We start from the raw sequence: 19371 nt of genomic DNA, 5'->3' as shown, positions 1-19371 counted from the left end.
CACTAATCACCTCAGATTCATTATGACCACCCTGTACATTCACCGCCGCCATCTCTGTCTCCGCGACTTCGACGACGAGCGGGATATCTCGCGGAGCGGTGTGTTTACTTCCGTTGCCTCTCGCCTCCTGTGAATGGAACTCGGAGGTTATCGCGCGAGAGATGGCTTACAACTTCCCCGGAGTACCGGCGACCGCTATGCCGCCCATGGGTGAGCGACAACTGATTTCTCTAATCGTTTACTCCGTTTTTCGCCTCCAAATCGATCTCCTGCATCCCAACGCCGTTTCTTTTTTTCTCTTTCACCAATGATGTGCAATTTGCAGGCATGGGACCAATAGGTCCGTTGGGCCCTATAGCCGGACCACAGAGCTTCATGGAGTTAGCGGGTCAAGGTTTCCCACCGCTGCCACCACCGCCCATACCACTGCCCGGCATGAACGACTCGCCCCTGGAGTTCAGTACGAATAAGAATCAGCCCCCGGTAGTGCGGGAAACGTCGGATGACAGCAGCGACAGGAGGAGCGACAAGAATGACAGTAGAAGGGATCGGGAGAACAGGGACAGTCGTGAGGCGCGAGACAACAACAGAAGGTGACACACCTCCGTTTGTCCTGACCGTGCATAAGAAAAGATGACGAATCGCACGAGTAACAATTACAACTTTGTAAAAGTCTATCTGCAATTCAAGTTATAGCTTGTGCATTATCTTGCTGAAAGGTCGAGGGGAGAGCGCAGCGACAGACGCGACAGAGACCGGGACAGGCGAGAGGAGAGGAACGACCGAGATCGAAGGGACGATCGAAGAGTCGAGGAGAGAAACAACGGGAATTCCTCTAAGAACAATAGCAATCACGTGAACAATTCCAACAACAACGAAGTTTTGTCGTCGACGAATGCGAGCAACGCGCCGAGCATAGGCACGCAGCAGATGGAACCTGCCGCCGGTGTCTGGGGTATGGGAGTGGGCTATCCCATGATGGGCATGGGTCCCATGGGACCGATGGGGCCCATGATGGGCGAGATGGCACTGGGTCCGCACATGAGTCACACGCACGGTTACAATCCGATGGGCATGGGTATGATGTCGCACGACGGCAGTATGATAGGCGCACAGATATTGGGCGCCGAGCAGATCATGACAGACGCGGCGCAAATAATGACTGCGAGCTTACCGCCGCCGCCGATGACGCCTCAGGGTACCAAAGAGATCATACACTGTAAGAGTTGCGTGTTGTTTCCACCGAATCCGAACGCCCCACCGCCTACTACGCGAGAGAGACCACCGGGATGTCGAACAATTTTCGTGGGAGGTAAGCATTGCGCCGAATTATACTCGAGAATGTACGTCTTTACGTAATCACACTTACCTGCGCAGGGTTGCCGGAGAATATTACCGAAGCCATAATACAGGAAATATTCGAACGGTGTGGTGAGATAACTACTTTGCGTCTTTCCAAGAAGAATTTCTGCCATATACGTTTCGTCTTGGAAGCTAGCGTCGATGCAGCAATCTATTTATCGGGTTATAGAGTAAGAATAGGATCCAGTGGAGAACCTGCAAATACCGGTAGACTCCATGTAGATTTCGCTCAGGTTTGTTATTTCTTGGAAATTTTTAATTAATATTATATAATCCAGTTCTATATATATATATGTAATCATTAATAATGATTTTAGGCTAGAGACGATCAATATGAATGGGAGTGCAGGCAACGACAATTGCAGAGGGAACAACGTCATAGGGAAAGAGTAGAGAAGGAGAGACAAAGGCCGCCGTCAAGTCCGCCTCCGGTAGTGCATTACACGGACCACGAGGCATCGAATATTTGCGAAAAGATTAAACAAGATGATACGTTTATGAAAGCAGTACAAGTGAGCAATCAATTCTAATAAACAATGATACTTTCCAGTTTACTTTTTAATTTCTCTGTATTTCCATAATCCTGTTTTCATAATGTGTATTGTAGATTGTTGTAACGTGGTTGGAACGAGGAGATTGCATCAAACGTAACGCCAATATCTTCTACTCCATGATACAATCAACGAACTCTCACGTTCGACGACTGCTGACAGAGAAGGCCGCTTACGAGGAGGAGTTACAAAAGGCCAAAGAATTAATGAAAGGAAGAATGCAGGGACTCCTCATACAATGTACGTTTACACGCTTTCTTATTTTTCTATCTCTTAAGATAGCTCCATACTATCGTACATATTTCGTGTGCGCTAAGAAAATCCGCATTGGCTGGTAAGTTCATTCTCTGGCATAAATAGGCCCAACAACCAATAGAGGAAATCCTTATTTGGATATAGTAAAACGCAACAAAAATCGTGATTATCCCGTTTGTAATCTTAAAGTAACAACAGCGGTATACGCTGCGTTCTTCACACTGTGTGTATGACGAATCCTTGTGCCCACGTATTGAGTTCCGATAAAAAGCAGAGATTTTTCTTATACCAGTTACGAAGGTACGTTACATCGTTACGTGATAATTAAGAATAACGATTCATGACATTAAGGTACACGACAACCGATTGTAATCAGGTATACAAAGCCAAATTCGAATGTTAAGCTTGTCAGTCTCTCGACATATGATCTTCCGAAAACCGGCTTTTTTGCATATCAAGTGATACGCTTGACGTAAAACCTACTCTTGATACATATACGACGAAGTACTTCTGTCTCGTCACTAACTTTAGCAATCTCTCAAGTGTATCATGGCGAATCCGTCTATGAATTCTGTTTGTGGTCAATGCACGATTGGAGGCGGCTCGGTAGGAAGGATCAGTGATAGTAGGCGAGGATAAGGTGGGTGAAAAAATCCTATCTTCTCTCGGACATAGGATCCAACAAAACCGATGAACGAAGGCGATCTTGTCGCAAATTCTATCTCATAGAGTCATAGTGTACTTGAAAGTTGCATGCTTGGCAATGCTACCGGAGTAAGGGTGATGGGCTGGGCATCCAATGTTAAAAGATTATTTTGAACTACGGATCGAAACCTTTATGTAATTCTCTTTGTCAATGTTCATGTATATGCATTGCATCATACGATGTATTTCAACAATGTACAAGATTGTATTGTATTGCTGCTGTTCAAAATAGTCCTTGACATAGGAAGTCCGCGGATTGCAAGTCTTCGGGGTTTACATTATCCGCAGTATGGTGGAAAGGCGAACAATGAGAGCGGAATGTTTGGCGAAACCAACTTTACGTTTAGATTAGATGCGCTCCAACACACTCGGCACAATCTACGTGAGACTCCGTGAGACTCCGTAGCTGTATATACGTGCGAAAAACACGCTCCGATTTTATTAAAGGAGGAGATCGAGATACCATTCCCGCTCGAGGAATATCACGATAATAACTAAACGTTAAGCATAACGAGTATATGTAATGAGTTCTAAAAGCATAGACCGAAACTACTGAGCTTAGAGTTTCAAGCAAAAGGTATACCAACGGAGGATTTGTTGTGTTTTTTTGTATGCAACATGCGACCACATGTCATCAACAGTCAGTCAGATCGAACGAGTCTTTACTGCGGCCAGCCACAAGAAGGTCTGGGATCACTTCACTAAGGCGCAGCGGAAGAACATCGAGATGTGGAAGAAACAATCCTCGGTATGTATGTAAATGCACTCTCTCACATGCTGGTAGCGTGTATCTTCTGTATACTTCCTCTTTCTCTTGCGTATAACTTAAAAGCAAATCTCAAAATCTTCTCTCTGTCGCAATATGCTCCTCTGCGCGTTTGCACGATATATACCTCCGAAACACGCTCGTTTTGCAAATAGTATTTCTAAGGTAACCACAGGTAAGTGACAAATTGAGGAAAGAGTCGAGTCGCCTGCTATATAAAAAAGAAATCGGTCAGACACACGCTTCTCTTCGTGCGTTACAATTCGATACTTTGTCGTGGAATGCCAGTAACAGTATGGCAGATAAATCCTGTCGGCAACACGCACAACATTAAGAACAACATATGGAACAGAAGGTAATAGGAGATTAGCACTTTCGGATCGAAAACCAACTACAGACTATTCAGCATGGATTTGCCTCACTTCTTTTTTGAACAGCGTTATTCGATATATACAATACTTGTTATTTCTGTACTTCAGAGCTGCATCTGCTTCTTATCAATCAGGTAAGCCCAAATCGTTCTGAAAAGACAAACAAAAATCCCAGAAACACTTCCATAAACGAAAACTGAGACGAAATATGTGGTATCGCGCCTAAACTCTGAATTACAGAAATGTACGAAGCTACGTGTACATAAAAAAAAATTAATACTGTATTAATACATCAACAAGAAAAGGAAAAAACAATGAAACCAGCCACATTTAGGGATGTATTTAAATACTGTTGTTTGAACGGCAGATAGGAAATTACATACTTTGCATGCATTTGTGTGAAAAAGCGACGGCCACAGTTTGGAGCACTTTATAATTTTTGCCATTCGTAACAAACAGGAAATAAAAGCGGTACAGCTGGAAGACAGTTTGATTGAAGGCGAGGGTGAGATGGATGTGTCGGACTCGGAGGAGGAACCTCAACGTAAGAAAATGCGCAATCAATTAGACGGCAATCAAGAGGACGTCGAAAGACTGCAAAGTCTCAAAGAGGAGAATGACAGTCTGAGATGCCAGTTGGAAGCGTACAAGAACGAAGTATGTATTAAAGCGAATTGATTTGATAATCGCCTCGAGAAATCTCTTTTCGAGAAAAATTTTAATTTATTACAAATTTTCACAGGTGGATCTCTTGAAATCGGAAACGAAAATCGAGTTGGAGGGGAAGGAGAAGCAAATGAAGATGCTGCAGCAAACGCTAAAGGGTATGCAGGAACAGCTAATGCAGTCGCGTAAACAGCAGGCGCAGGACGATCAGAAGATCAAGGATTTGACCGTCAAGCTGAACGCCACGAAGAAGGAAGAGCCTAGGGAGAGTGAGATTATCACGCTCGACAAGGACGACGATATCAGCGAAGAGCCACGCACACCGAAGCAACACATTCTTACCTCCAGTTTTGTGCAAGTGACCCAGAAGGATGCCAAGCTTATTGGTAACATAAAAAATTTCAGAAACAATTCAGAGAATGACTTTAAAGACAATTTTATAATATTAACTTTATAATACAATAACATGTTGCAGGACTTATAGCGACGTTTCTGCACATCCACCCGTTCGGTGCGAGCGTGGATTATTTATGGTCCTACTTGCAGAAAATGGAGCCTGGCATTAAACCGAACGAAGTTGAAGTTTTAATGCAGCGTTTTCCACAGGTCTTCAAACAGGAATTGTTCGGCATCGGCGCGAATATGGAGAGACGTTGGCAGTTTTCAGGTTTTAACGTTTATCGCAATCATTGAATCTAGACGACTGAATGTAAAAAAAGAAACTGAAAGTACATTTGTCTCGTTGTCTCTCTCTCTTTTTCTCAGCGTTACTGTCCGCGAGTGCGAATCGAGATTTATCCGTGACAAGCGTATTGAAACGATAAAAAAATCCGATGTTGTGAATTAATAAAATATCTCTATCGATTCATAGATATCAATTCACTGCGTTTCAATATTCACTGCCAGTGTATGTGACGTAAACTATAGATTTTCAATACTAGCAGTGAATATCGCAGTCTTAATTTTAACGATATGAGTATCTTGAAGCTTCTGTTCACTCACTGCAGCCATCTTGGATCAATCTTGGATTGATGACGTCAGAAGCGAGAAAAATATGAAAATTCTTGCAACATACATTAAAATAAAAATGTTTTTCAATAAGCGTTTGTAATTGATAAAATAGACTTGTAAAATACACCGAAAACTCCCCTTTTGTTTGGGTAATCCACATATGTCGAATTGAATTATGCCTAATCAAGGGCAAAAACAAGCCGACAGTTGCCGAATTGAAATAAATATTTACTTTCATATATAAAATTATAACAAAATAGGAGTCTTCGGTATATTTTAATACGACAATTATTGTAAATATAAAAACTGTACTAGAACGAAAAATAATGTTGTCACAAATTGTATGACAAAGACAGCCTGTCCTGATATTTATCTCTCTCTTGGCTCGCGCCAACCCAAAACCCAGCCGAGTCAGTATCCTCTCTATACTCCGTCCAACGAGAGAATGGCTGCGTTCAGCAGAAAGTTTATTTTGCAACTGTTGGAAGTCTTCTGAGCTCAGATTGGATTATTCTTTAGATCTAAAAGAATAATCCAATCTGAGCTCAGAAAACTTCCAACAGTTGCAAAATAAACGTTCTGCTGGGTAGCGATCATGTAATTTGTGGAAACGTGAAAAGTGAAAAGTTTCATGTAACTATCTCTTTCTATTGGTGTTGAATAGAAAGAGATAAACTTTTCACTTTTCACGGTTCCGTCCTAGGGGAAAAGATCGATTTCCTCGTGGCCATTTGAGAGTGGTTCTGCGTATAGGTGGGCAAAGGCAAAGTGGGGAGAGCCAGGGAGAGCGCAGCGCGCTCGTTATACGGCACGGAAGCGAGGAAGGCTTTCTAGGCCTTCTGTGGGGGGAAACCTGCGCGAGACGGACGAGTTTTCGTGAGGGCCGGAGCTATATAAAAAGAAAAGAAGAAGAAGACGAGTTTTCGTTGTTTCGTCTGATCTACTGACTACTCTCAATAGTCTCAATCCCAATCTCTCGTGATCTCTCGCAATCTCTCGTTGGACGGAGTATAGTATACTTATATCTCCTCAGAGGTAACAGCTTGCTTTGCGTACAATAGAGCACATATTAGGAATAAGAATAAATATTAAATATTGGGATGTATAAATATAGGAATATTCCTGTAATAAATATTAATTATCCTGTATTAAATATTAGAGGATAAATGTAGGAACATTCCTATATATTTGTATGTTATATTTTATAGCGTTTTCGACTGGGCCGGGTTTCAACCCAACCCGAGTTGGGTTATGACGTCACATGCTCTTCTTCTAGTTGGACGATTCCAGAATGTGACGTCATAACCCAACTCGGGTTGGGTTGAAACTCGGCCCGCTCGAAAACGCTATTAATCTTTCCCATTGTGCATTACGTTTAATTATATATTATTTCTAATTCCGATTCCCTAATATTTAATATTTATTCTTATTCCTATGTGCACAGAGCCTATATATAAAGGGTATCTATATCCAGAACAAATTTGCATAGCGCATAAACATTATGCATAAGAAAATTGATTGGTTTATAAACCAATAAATGTGCATAAAGAAATGGACTAGTCCATTTCCTTATTATAATGCATCTATGCCAAGTTTGTATGGATAGGCTCTCTCCCTTCTATTTTAAAACTAAAAATTTTCATAGTAGCTGGTAACTCGCTAGTAACTCGCTTTGTAAATCGATAGTCCTGCTTAAAACTTGGCATAAAGCTGAGATCATGTGATGTGAACAGTCACATGTAGAGCAATGTAGAGGTTAGCCGCTGAAGAGTGATGATCTATGATGCTCTAGCTCGGGACGTTCGTGAAGATGCCGTTAAATTACTACGAGGTGCTCGGCTGCAGCGAGGACTCCACTCAGGAGGAGGTCAAGCGCGCTTACCATCGACGCTTACTGCAGTTTCATCCTGATAAGAACAGCGCCGCGGACATTCAGGAGTTTCACGACGTCAGGGAAGCCTGGCAGATACTCGGACATCCACAGTCCAGGAGGATGTACGATGCGGTCTGCAAGCAGGAGCAGTTAGAGGAAGAAGAGGAAGACGGTCCCGTGTACGCGCATCTCTCACTGGACGACATGGAGGAGTCCGTTTTCGAAGACATGTGGTTCTACCGTTGTAGGTGCGGCGATAAATATTTTGTCGACCGATATACTCTTCCTGAGAAGGACAGTATACTTCAAGTGAAGTGCAACGGCTGTACGCTTATCATCATTGTCGAAGTGTAGCACGCCGCTATTTATATTGGCCACGAAGTTAAACCTTTTATTATGGCATCTATAGGCCTTTTTCTTTTTCTTTTTTTTCTTTTCTTTTTTTTCATTGTAAGACACGACTGAACTTCATTTATTTGATCGAATGCAAGCGAGATGATGAGAGGAGAATGCGTTTTCTATGTTTGATTGTATAGTATGGCGAGATAACACTCACAGCTGTGTAGAAAGAGATCGAAATCGAATATTTATTTTGTACAAAATATGTTTCTCAGCACAAGAACATGTGTACACTTATAAATTTAAAAAAAAAGAAAAACAAAATCTAAAATATGCAGCAACATCTTTTTTTCTATTTCTTATTTTAAAAAAAAATGATACAACAGGTAACACATTCTTATAACATAAACTATTGAGCAATATACAAATAAACACGACACCTAGTCTAACCTAGGTCCAATAATAAAGATGCATTTGCACAGATTGCATTATCCGATAATGTCGTTCATGACATGATTCAGTAGAATCCATATAAAATTCATCAGTGACAACTGATATAATGGTCTAAGTTTTCGTCGTACGATTCCGCACTAAATGTAAAGATCTGGCTAATACAAATATTCTTCCGTTAACAAGTCCACTCAATATTGACGAGATCAAAACATTTAATCATAGAAAAACAGGCGTATTGTTCTGTTCTGTGTAAGCTTGTATTGGTTCATCGTTCTGTAAAATCTTTGTATTGCACGTGATAAGTGCGCTATATTTGTACAGACCTGTTCTTTTTAGCTGAACTTCTTGCACGGTTCATCTTTCCTCTCTTTCTTTTCACGTTAGAGAAAAAAAAAGGAAAGAGATTAACACTGTACAAGAAGTTTAGCTAAAAAGAACAGGCCTTATATTGCACCAATGGAGTGAAACACGCGACATTGGAAGTAGATTTTTTTACTACAAGAAGAAAAGATTCTTAACCAAATTTTTTTAGTTTGAATAATTTTGCTTTAATTGCCGAAAAAAAAACCTTATTCTCCTTCAATAAACGTCAATCGTATGGAAATACTAGCTTATAAATGTTTATAAAAATATTTGTTCATAACCAGATCGATGTTTATATAGGCAAATAAAGTCTGAAATTATATGATCAGGAAAATATCGAAGCTGACAGTTTGATAAAATCAGTTTGACGGTAATCGGCCGGTTACACAAATGTTCGAAATTTCTCGTAAAAAGATCTGTATGATCCGAATGACGTGTCGTTTTTTTCTCGTTTGCCCCAGGAGGTATTGAGATTCTTCGATTAATGTCATTCTGCCTCGCAGTTTCAGTACGTCTCAGTCGCCTCGTTTTCGTCTGCCACCGTTGACAAATGCTCCTAAATGCCCACATAATAAACCTGTTATACTTACAATGAATCTCTCGTTAGGGATGTTTGCTACTTTTGCATCGTCGATGATTCCACTGAATCGTTATAACAGCGAAAATTCAGAAGTACACTGATAAGCTCCTAGTTTTTCGCCCCCTCCCCTCCCTCCCTCCCCCCCTCCTTCCCGTAAGTTTACGAGTCTCATAAATCTTACGTTTGTACACAACAACGCGCGTGCGCTCCGACAAAAAACGATATAAATGTAATTTTTCGACGGGCACTTTAATCCACCTGGATCATTCGCTACATCTCTCATTTCCTTTTCAGTTTTTTTCCCCTCTCCTCCCACTTCTTTCCCCCTGTAAGAACTTTGCCCGATTTTTACGGCACGTACACAGTCTTATCACAATCACACTATGTAATACATAAATCATTGTACAGCGTAGATTAGTTTTTTTAGACTAATTGAAAATATGTACAGAAGTCGTACAAAGAGGGCGATTGGGTCCACGTGGGTGGATCTCACTATTTTACCTCAACGTCGAAGTCGAGGACAAGCAGTTTCGTCTCCTCGGTACCGTTACGACTACCTACTGCACATACTAGTTTCGTATCACTCGCTCGAATCCTCCACACAACACCGCCGCTACCCCCACTTTCCAGAGCAACTAGATTCCTAATGAAATCACCTGCGAACACAACACACAAGTTGGTCTTCGATGATCGACACGCATCGATTTCCGATCAGAAAATTTATAGATAAGCGGCGATAAAAAAGCATACAAACCAGTCTTAACATCCCAGAGTTTTACTGTACCATCATCAGAGGACGTAATCACAAAATGGCTATTGAACTGAAGGCAAGTGACCGCTGATTGATGTTTGTTCGGGCCGGAGAGAGTTTGAAGGCAGTGACCGCTAACAATGTCCCATACTTTAACGGTGGAATCAGCGTTACCCGATACTAAGATATTATTGCGCAACTCCATCCCCGAAGTGAGAGATTGATGACCCATCAGAGTATGTCTACAAGCACCTGTCTCTACCTCCCACACTCGTATACTCGTGTCCAATGATCCGCTAACAACGTGTACACCATCGAACTAACGGAGAGGAAACGGCAAACGGACACTCGTCAATGTCGAGAGAGAAAGAAAAAGAGAGAGAGAGAGAGAGAGAGAGATCAAAAGCGATCTAAAGAGTACGGTGGCACTTACCTGGAGGGAATAAACGCGATTAGTATGTCCTTGTAAGGTATGAAGGCACTCCTCACGTTCCGGATTCCAAACTTTGACCATATAGTCATAGGCACCACTGACCACCAACTTTCCGTCATATTGCACACATCTGACCGCCGCTAAATGCCCCACGAGCACATGTAAGCACTCCCCTGTGTCCACCTGCCACACTCTTAGTGTCGCGTCTCTACTACCACTGACGACCTTGTTACCGTGCAGATGCATACACCTAACCGTCGACGTGTGACCGTATAATGTATGAATACACTGGCCAGTCTCCGCGTTCCACACTTTCAAAGTACGATCCGTACTACCACTGATAACAATCGTACCGGACATCTGCGAAGACCATACACCCCCGGTGTGCCCAACCAATGTCCGTAAGCACTGAAACATCGAGAGAAAAAAAAACACAGGATATACATCATCTCCTCCCTCGTTCATAACTGCTAAATCCCTTTATCTTTACGCGATTTAGTTTACCTTGCCCGTGACGGCGGACCATACTTTGAGAGTATTGTCATCAGAACCACTAACTATCCGATTACCGGAGAACTGGAGGCATGTAATAACATGGTCGTCGTGACCTTTCAACACTTTCGGAGTGCGGATCGGCTTCGTTCTCCAATTCATTTTAATATTGTGCTGTCGCATGTAAGCCTGCTTCCACGGCGACGAGTTATGGTTGCTCCGACAGTTCTTTCGTTTCGGCGGTGGTAGATCTTTCAAGTCCTCTATACCAGCTGCCTTGCACTTCTCTTTCCAGAGCAGATTGTCATCGGCTAGAAATCGCCAGCTCCGGCAGGTCTGTGCCGCCCTTAGGAGATCCTTCGGCTCCAGGAAGGCCAGTACCGACAACGCCAACTCTTTCGGCAGCAGCGATATGAAGTCTCGCTGAAATTGCGGCTCTATCACCTGCATCATGTGACGCACCTGCGTGGGCTCGCATCTCTCTATTAGTTCGTCTATCGCTAACATCCTTTCTGCGTTTGACCATCTCTGCAACAAGTATAATTTTCCATTGCTTTTTAAAAAGCTCTGAATATAATTGATTATATAATTTTCTCTAATTCTGTCAACATGATTTTTTTGTTACTATTATTTACTATTAGTATTTGGCTTAGGGCCAAAGCACATAACATGGCGTAGCGATATACGACGGTCGTAGTCCCCGACCTGACAGATCAGGATACACCAAAAGCTTGTACGTCCACAACTACGACTGTCATATGTGCCTCGGGTCTTACGCGATTTTGTTGCGCGTGAACTTGGCCGCGAGACGTTACATCTTTTGATAATGGGAGCTTTCCAGCAAGCGACACAAGTCGACACAAACGTCGTTCTATCTTTCTTTTTTGGCAATGACAAAGACAAAAACGACACTTGTGTCGCTTGCTGGAAAGCTCCCAGCATTTACTAGAAATATCAAGGCTACTTATGCAGATACCTGAAATTGTAAAAGCCAACTATTCATTTCCGGAGGAGGATTGTCCTTAGTAGGAATGACACATCTCACGTGTTTACCCTTATCATCTAGCTTTCTCGCACTCCTAAAGCGCAGAAGAGAAGTATTAAAATCCGTACATAAATTACAGGGAGCTTTCCAGCAAGCGACACAAGTCGACACAAGTATCGTTTTATCTTTGTTACTCATTATCAAAAAAGAAAGATAGAACGATGCTTGTGTCGACTTGTGTCGCTTGCTGGAAAGTTCTCACAGTTTCTATATAACAAGCAACATAACACTCACATTGTATGAGACTTTTCTTCTGGATTAAGTTTTTTACAAGGTAGACAACACTCTGTTTCACTCTTTCGCTTTCTCTGAGGTTGGACAGCGTCCGATGGCACACAACTATGCGATACTGGACTCTCAACCTGTTCAGAAAGAAGAGGTAACGCTCGGGACTGTGACACGGGTGATTGACAATTGTTGCTCTCAACTTCTGCTGTACATTCAGTGTCGCAGAACAATCCGCTGTCGCTAATCTGGGAACATAGCGAAACATTAATTAGAAGAATATTGCTGAACTTGTAGCCATAAGTTTAATAAAAAGAAATGGCCTTGTTTGTCTCATTTACAACAAAGGCTAAAGCTAAAAGAGCCTGCTGCTCCCGTTTATACTAAAAACAATAAACAAAATAAAACTGGTGCGAATTTACCTCGCTTTCCCCTTCGCTGCTTTCTTCATCACCCTCTTCCTCATCATCTCCATAATCCTCGGATTCCTCGTCTTGTGGCAACACCGAATGCATAGGGTCCAAGGAACTCGGCCCTGGAACCCCCTCGATACCCTCAATCGGACTAGGACTGGCACCGCCTAGCTTATTATTGTCAGATATATTGTTGGAGGATGAGGGAGGGACAGACATTACTATACGTAGTAATGGCTTTGCGAGTATAGTAACTGTACCTGAATAACACACAGAAATCAGCACCGTTAACACAATTGGCGGACAAATCGTTACGCGATGTCTCTCAGATTTCATCTGTGTTCCTCTCGCACACAAATGGAAATCGTAATTCTAACGTACGAATCTAACGGGAATCACACGGCGTGTCGCTATCTCGTTGCGTCGCGAGGGCTCGCACGGGACTCCGGAGGCTGTTGAGAAAAGAAAAAAATAGTAAAAAGGAAAAGAGGACGAAACTCACGGGTCAAGATCCGATCGAACGGCCGATTGTCGCCGTCTCACCGCGAGGCTTCAACCTAACCTCGAATCCTTCGTGTAGTAGACGTGCGGTCGCGCGACTCGCGGCCCAACATAGCCTAAAATATCGCGATCGGACGACAACCGTACACGATGAAACGACGACGAAGCGACAGCCACACCCCGCGTGTCCGCGCGAACGACGCGACGCGGATTCGCGACAGGCAGGACAGGCTGCGTGAAACACAAGGAGCTACGGGAGAGAAGCTGCGTGGAAACGGGGGAGGTGTCTATACTTGGGACGGGTGCCGTATCCCGATTGTCAGCCTCTCACGGGTCGATCGACGACGACGGTCTTCCGATGCGACGAGGGGGGGCTGCGTTGGGGATCCGGCTGCTTGTCGGTGATGCTGTCGGCAACGACGTGATGCCTCTATCAAAGGAGCATGGCATTCATCTCCTCTCGCGTGCGGTGGGGGTGGATCTTTAGGTTAGAAACACGAACGACAACGCGGCGATGCGACGGAGGAGACCTAGAGCGTGAATCCTAGAGCAGCGCGGACGTCGAAGGGTGGACGAGCGACGGGCGTAAATACGACGAACGGGGCAAATCCATCGGGCGGCCTCCTCGGCGGCTCTACCAGCTTTTTACACTCCGACTCCGAACCTCCCGACTCCTACACGTTCGCACACGACAGATATATACATGAGGTGCACTGCGCATGTATATGTGCGGCATCAAGGCGCGTGCACATCAGTGCACATGCGAGCGTTCACTATCGCGTTCGCAAGCCGTGTTTTCACCATTGACAAATATGTCGAGGGCCGCGAGGGCGAGAGATTTATAAAATCTAACCTATTACAATAACGTTCGTTTTGTTTATTTTATTAAAGAGCAAAATGTCGGACGACATAAAGATCTTGTTGAAGGAGGCCCGCGAGTCCTTCAAGCAAAATGAATATCTGGAAGTTATGAAGAAATGCAAGAAGGTTTTGAAGAAGGACAAGAGCAATTATGCGGCGTTGGTTCTGTTAGCACGTTCCATGCAAGAGGTGGAGGAATTTAAATCGCAGGTATCCTTGGTCCTTCAAAAGGCCGTGGAGGTGCAACCGAATAATCCGTTGGCCTGGCAAGGATTAGCGGCACATTATGAGAAAGCTCCACAGGATCACGACAACTGGAAAAAGTTGGCTCTAGCCTATTGCAAACTGTTGCAGTTAGATAGGTAGGATATCATAATTCTTGGATCATTTTAAACTATATAAAAATTAGAGAAAAAGATAAACCATTTGTGTTTTAGCGACTCTCCTAAGTTCGCGCATTTCGTGAATAAAATCTCCGAAATTATCTTGCGCATCAAGAATGATGATGTCTTGTCCGAAGCGTTGAACACATTGAGCACGTTACGAGAGGTTTCTACCAAAGAGAAGATCAATCTGATCGATAAGACCCTGGTATGGGTTTTATCGGAGTACCCTAATGATAGAATAAACGAGCATCAGGAGCTTTATGAAAATGTGTTGGCGTCTGTAATAAAAGACGTAGAGCTAATGAATAGACAAGAGTATTACAGGAAATATTTAAAAATGCTGTATGATTCAAATAAATTTACAGCGTTGTTAGCAGCCGCTCGAGACATGCATATTCAATTTCCACAGGATGCTTGTCCTCTAGGTGAATTATCTTTCAATTTTTACCGAAATTTTTAATGCATTATACTCTCACACTATACAATTAGTTTCTTTATACGATAGAATGGTTGTGCCGTATCTATTACGAAAACGCTGCACTGTCTGAAAATGAGCTTGAGATCGACATAACTCAGTTTTATGAGCCGCTTTCCAAGCTGAGCACAAATTCCGATGTTGCGCTTATCGCGAAAGCAGCATATTTGAAAAGAAAAGATGAGTTGATCGATTCACGCGATTGCTTGAAAAAAGTAGTATCGTTAAATGCGCAATCGTTTTATGCTTGGTTGATGTTGAGCCAAATACATTATGACCTTTACTGCTGGAAAGAAACTGAGAATGCTTCCAGAAAAGCGCTACAATTGATAAAACCCTGTTTAAAGGATAAATTTCAACAGGGAATCAAGTTGAGGTTGCTTGAAGCGATAAGCAGAAGTAGCGACAAAGAAAAATTGGTGGAAGCGCGTCAGATGTGCGAAGAGGTGAGTATTATTTAACACAAACGTTATAAATCCTTTCTCGATATTTATTAATGTATAATAAATTTGTATTTTCAGCTGTTAAGCATTGAGCCTTCCGTACAATTGCGAGTGATACATGCACGCACAAATATATTACTGGATGAACCAGATGTTACTGCTATAATAAATAACTTGGAATCTCAGGATGAAACTAAGCTCCAAGCTTTTGTTCTCAAAGCGTTGCATCTAAAAGAGCACAAACAGTATCAGGAAGCTGTTAACATTCTCGAGCTAGCTTTAGAAAATTCTGAAGCTTGGTTGCTGTTTGGTAAAATATATTGGGATATGGAAGACTACAACCGCAGTCTGGTGGCATTCTTAAATGGCGTACAAGCGGATCGAAATAATTGGGAATGCATGCTTTACTTAGGACGTTATTACCGTGAACATAGTAACGACATAGAACGTTCAAGGAAATGTTATCACACCGCGTTGCAAATCAATCCGAATTCCGAGGAAGCTGGTATTGGATTGAGCACAGCTTATCGTCTTCTCAAGGATACCGTAAGCATCATACGACCATGTCTTTTATTTTCTTTTAAAATACAAATTTATACGTGATGACTATTCCGACCAATACTGGCAATACTAATATTATATATCGTTGTTCAGGCTTCCAATATCCGACTGTTACACAGAGTAACTAAGCAAGGTACTGGACCGAGATGGGCTTGGCTCCAACTGGGTTTGCATTACTTGGATGAAGGTGACGCGGGGCAAGCTATTACGGCATTGCAGCATGTGATCAGAGCCGATCCTAATGACAAGTATAATATAACTCGCTACTGTTGTGTTACAGAGCGCTATGATATTCCTTGTCTCATAAGTTTGCACTTTGTACAGTCACAGCTGGGAATCTCTGGCGGATGCGTACTTAGTACGCGGTGCTCACACATCGGCACTGAAATCGTATCAACGCGCGCTACAGTTGAGCCCAGGATCCTTGTATCCCATGATACAACTAGCAAATATCAAACTAGTAAATAAAATTTATGAAAATGTAGATAACTGTAGACAATGTAGATAAATGTAATATTCGTGTAAAATCTTTTCCCTAGCTCATTGGTCAACATAAAGAAGCCAAAGAAGCCTTCGAGAGTATATTGCAGAACGATGAACGGCACATTCTTGCATTGAAGGGTCTAGCACAAGCGTGTATAGGTTTGGCAAAGGAAAATATCGCGAAACAATTTCTATGTCGCGCGAGGGAAAATCTACAGCAAGCAGCAGACAGTTTGGTAGATGTTATTATGATACGTAATGATCTACTTTGCAATTACAAATTGCTGGGCGATGTGTGCTATAGAATAATCACTCTGCCAGAAAAGTATTGCTATTTAAGGATTAAGCCAAAGGCTTTCTCTTTGGCGATGATGAATTGCGACAGTACCGAAAAATATGTGAATATTAAAGGAGACGAGATAATCATGTTGTCAATAGGGTAAAAAAAGGATATATTCTTAAATTATTTTATAATATGACCGTGTTTAAAAGACAAGAATAATATTAATTAAACGCAATTATTAATATACAACAGATTGCATGTATCAAATGCTTATGAATATTGTCATGAGATTTCATTAATATTTTGTATCATTTTTACGTTTTATAAAATCTCACTTTATCGTCCAATTGTCTTATTTTCAGGTATTTTAATCGGATAATATCCATGCAAAATTCTGCATCGTTATGGCATGATTTAACCTGCTGTTATTTGATGCAACTAAATCGCGCTACTACAGTCAATAAGAGCGATGTGGCGACTAAGTGCTACGAGGCTGCAAAACGTGCCGTTAAACTCTGCCCGCAATCGTGGCTACATTGGAATATTCTGGGTGTTATTTGTATGACAGTGTATGTAAAAAATTATGCTCTGGCTCAGCATTGTTACGTTATGGCGATCGAGAGAGAATCGAACAATGCAACAGCTTGGAGCAATTTGGGAACATTATACTTGTATCTAGGTATTCTAAAGATAATTAATTTTTTAACTTTTATTAAAATGTACGCATTTTTTGTGACAATTGTTTGTTGCAACATTTAGGAGATATCTATAAAGCGAATGAAGCATTTTCTCGAGCGCAACGTGCTGATCCTAGTTACGTGAATAGCTGGGTCGGACAAGGATTAATCGCGGAAAAGATCCTGAGGAAAGAAGCGATGGATCTGTTTCGGCATTCGACGCAACTGGGTTATCACAATCAAGCGGCTTTAGGCTATGCTCATTGGGTGCTTACTACTCTCCTGAGTCCCGCAATGAAGAAAGATCCGCTGTTGATCTATTTTATCGAGAACATGCACGCGATACCTGCAGCATCTGACGTTCTCACTTGGTATTTAGGTTAGCAGATAATGTTATCAGCATGATGTGATACTCTCTTCAGTACTTTAAGGCAAATTTCCGGTTTCTTTTCCAGAACGCGAGCCGTATGATGTTTACGCCTTGAATACCCATGGCTTATTATTGGAACGGCTGAAATTATACAACACGGCGGCTAAGCAATTTGCCATAGCTTTAAAACTAAGCGAGGATGAAGAAAGAGATATGATATCCATAAACTTGGCACGCATCCTGATTCAAACCGGAAAGTACGAAGAAGCGGTGGCATTGTGCAAACAAGTGAAATGCGCAAATTTTAATTCTCAGTGCCATCTTGCATTATCCTTATTCAAAGGTATAGAAATATTAGAAATTATTTTTATCGTATTGAAATATAAGTTCCCAAGACGGGTTACACCATTCATTTCATGCTCCTTTACTTACAATTTTCGATTCTCTAATCAATTTCTTTTAAAACTGAGATAAAACCCATTGAGATCTGTCAACTATGATTCAAATACTCTCATGGAGTCATGGAAATTAAAAAAAAATTATATACTTAAATTTATGTACAGCTAAACGTGTAACTTTAATAAATTAAAAAAATGTCTTGTATGTATTTAGCCAAGCAGTACGAAGAATCGTACAATACATATGAAGCAGCTTTACATTGGCTAGCAGACACTAGTGCGGATAAAGCGAATATCTTGTGCGCGATGGCCGCGATCGCTTACATGTTCCAAGGGGCAGATGCTGTCAAGACCCTGCTATTCCAATGTATACAAATAAAACCGCCTATTGTGACTGGTTTCTTAGCGACTGCCGCGTTAGGAATTTTACATGACGACGTTAATTTGACTTCTTTGGTACTGAACGAATTGAAGTCATATGAAAATCATCACGAGTATGGTTATCACGTCGTCATACTGTCAGCATACCGTCAAGTTATTCAGGGAAATCTCACTCAAGCTACACGAATACTCACCAAAGCTATTTTCAGGCATCCTAGTGAGTAATATTAACGTTATCATATATCATTAAGTGATAGATGCCTACAAGCTAAGAAGCTTATCCTTTACAATGAATATGTATTGTAGACGATGTTAGATATTGGGTACGCCTTGTTCGAGTTTTACTGTTGGACGAAGATCTGAATATTTTCCGTAAATGTGCTCTAACGGCGTTGACGCTAAGCAGAAATACGTCTATGACCGATATCGTATATGTAGCTTGCGCATCAGCGTACAGTCACTTCGGCACGAAAGAGGGTCTTCGACAAGCTCAGAAAAATATATTTACATATCCCAGCAATGTTGAGAGCTGGGCTAATTTTGTTGCAGCTCTTTTATGCAGGTTGGTACTATGGAAATGATATATTAATCTTGTATGTTTTCAACTGCTGAGTTGTCAAATGTATTTTGTTTACAGAAATAAGGATTGCGCTCCAATTAATAATCAGTGGATATTGTCGCTAATATCAGTAATGAAATCGCAATTTCAAACTTCAGAAAATATGTCACGATGGTTATTTCATAATGAGAGAGAACTTGATAATCTCTAAGTTAACAAAATTTCGCAGTTTCTGTGGATCAGACAATTTTATTATGGTTTATTGTAAAAAGTATAATAAATCTAAATTAACAGGAGTAATTTTATAAGTTCCTTATTGAATCTTACTGAAAACTGTAT

The 19371-nt window shown here is 41.7% G+C and overlaps 4 protein-coding genes across 8 annotated transcripts; 3 read left to right on the top strand and 1 right to left on the bottom strand.

Moving 5' to 3' along the window:
- The first annotated feature begins 12 nt into the window (after nucleotides 1-12).
- LOC139775525 (ecto-NOX disulfide-thiol exchanger 2) lies at nucleotides 13-6042 on the top strand. Its single transcript, XM_071711568.1, has 10 exons — nucleotides 13-210; nucleotides 326-593; nucleotides 720-1312; nucleotides 1378-1595; nucleotides 1680-1874; nucleotides 1970-2153; nucleotides 3515-3621; nucleotides 4470-4667; nucleotides 4753-5062; nucleotides 5152-6042. Exons 1-10 carry the CDS (start codon nucleotides 162-164, stop codon nucleotides 5367-5369), a joined length of 2340 nt encoding a protein of 779 aa, XP_071567669.1. The 5' UTR covers nucleotides 13-161; the 3' UTR covers nucleotides 5370-6042.
- A 393-nt stretch (nucleotides 6043-6435) lies between these two features.
- LOC139775546 (dnaJ homolog subfamily B member 14) lies at nucleotides 6436-9311 on the top strand. Its single transcript, XM_071711625.1, has 2 exons — nucleotides 6436-6722; nucleotides 7480-9311. Exon 2 carries the CDS (start codon nucleotides 7498-7500, stop codon nucleotides 7912-7914), a length of 417 nt encoding a protein of 138 aa, XP_071567726.1. The 5' UTR covers nucleotides 6436-6722; nucleotides 7480-7497; the 3' UTR covers nucleotides 7915-9311.
- Nucleotides 8120-13842, bottom strand: Ago (F-box and WD-40 domain protein 7). 5 transcript variants are annotated; one of them, XM_071711581.1, is made up of 10 exons: nucleotides 13449-13842; nucleotides 13036-13106; nucleotides 12664-12914; nucleotides 12251-12489; nucleotides 11948-12050; nucleotides 10984-11499; nucleotides 10480-10887; nucleotides 10050-10365; nucleotides 9797-9951; nucleotides 8120-9271 (listed from the first exon to the last, which is right to left on the bottom strand). In XM_071711581.1, exons 3-10 carry the CDS (start codon nucleotides 12871-12873, stop codon nucleotides 9221-9223), a joined length of 1998 nt encoding a protein of 665 aa, XP_071567682.1. In that variant the 5' UTR covers nucleotides 12874-12914; nucleotides 13036-13106; nucleotides 13449-13842; the 3' UTR covers nucleotides 8120-9220. The 5 variants fall into 5 exon arrangements, with proteins under 5 accessions (XP_071567682.1, XP_071567684.1, XP_071567683.1 ...); XM_071711583.1 differs by lacking the exon at nucleotides 13449-13842 and adding an exon at nucleotides 13217-13272; XM_071711582.1 differs by lacking the exon at nucleotides 13036-13106.
- A 51-nt stretch (nucleotides 13843-13893) lies between these two features.
- LOC139775518 (superkiller complex protein 3) lies at nucleotides 13894-19332 on the top strand. The gene is made up of 13 exons (XM_071711559.1): nucleotides 13894-14378; nucleotides 14454-14827; nucleotides 14908-15323; nucleotides 15399-15866; nucleotides 15975-16129; nucleotides 16206-16341; nucleotides 16421-16803; nucleotides 17010-17326; nucleotides 17407-17703; nucleotides 17780-18037; nucleotides 18307-18690; nucleotides 18780-19035; nucleotides 19111-19332. The coding sequence occupies exons 1-13, from the start codon at nucleotides 14053-14055 to the stop codon at nucleotides 19241-19243; spliced, it is 3903 nt and encodes a 1300-aa protein (XP_071567660.1). The 5' UTR covers nucleotides 13894-14052; the 3' UTR covers nucleotides 19244-19332.
- Nucleotides 19333-19371: the final 39 nt, after the last annotated feature.

This window comes from Temnothorax nylanderi, unplaced genomic scaffold (assembly GCF_030848795.1).
Source record: "Temnothorax nylanderi isolate EJ_2023f unplaced genomic scaffold, tnyl_v1.0 TNYL_tig0100_pilon, whole genome shotgun sequence".
NCBI lineage: Eukaryota > Metazoa > Arthropoda > Insecta > Hymenoptera > Formicidae > Temnothorax > Temnothorax nylanderi.
The sequence above is the reverse complement of the archived record's forward strand: the minus strand, read 5'-3'. Positions and strand labels throughout refer to the sequence as shown.

Bases quoted from the DNA above. Each gene is read 5' to 3' on its own strand.
- LOC139775525 (XM_071711568.1), top strand. From the start codon at position 162: ATGGCTTACAACTTCCCCGGAGTACCGGCGACCGCTATGCCGCCCATG. The intron at 4,668-4,752 runs GTATGTATTAAA...AAATTTTCACAG, and splicing joins TGGAAGCGTACAAGAACGAA to GTGGATCTCTTGAAATCGGA. The intron at 5,063-5,151 runs GTAACATAAAAA...AACATGTTGCAG, and splicing joins GAAGGATGCCAAGCTTATTG to GACTTATAGCGACGTTTCTG.
- LOC139775546 (XM_071711625.1), top strand. From the start codon at position 7,498: ATGCCGTTAAATTACTACGAGGTGCTCGGCTGCAGCGAGGACTCCACT.
- Ago (XM_071711581.1), bottom strand. From the start codon at position 12,873: ATGTCTGTCCCTCCCTCATCCTCCAACAATATATCTGACAATAATAAG. The intron at 12,490-12,663 runs GTAAATTCGCAC...CTATGTTCCCAG, and splicing joins GCAGCGAAGGGGAAAGCGAG to ATTAGCGACAGCGGATTGTT. The intron at 9,272-9,796 runs GTAAAATAGTGA...GTGGGCATTTAG, and splicing joins TCCTCGACTTCGACGTTGAG to GAGCATTTGTCAACGGTGGC.
- LOC139775518 (XM_071711559.1), top strand. From the start codon at position 14,053: ATGTCGGACGACATAAAGATCTTGTTGAAGGAGGCCCGCGAGTCCTTC. The intron at 14,379-14,453 runs GTAGGATATCAT...TTTGTGTTTTAG, and splicing joins AAACTGTTGCAGTTAGATAG to CGACTCTCCTAAGTTCGCGC. The intron at 16,130-16,205 runs GTATAATATAAC...CACTTTGTACAG, and splicing joins AGAGCCGATCCTAATGACAA to TCACAGCTGGGAATCTCTGG.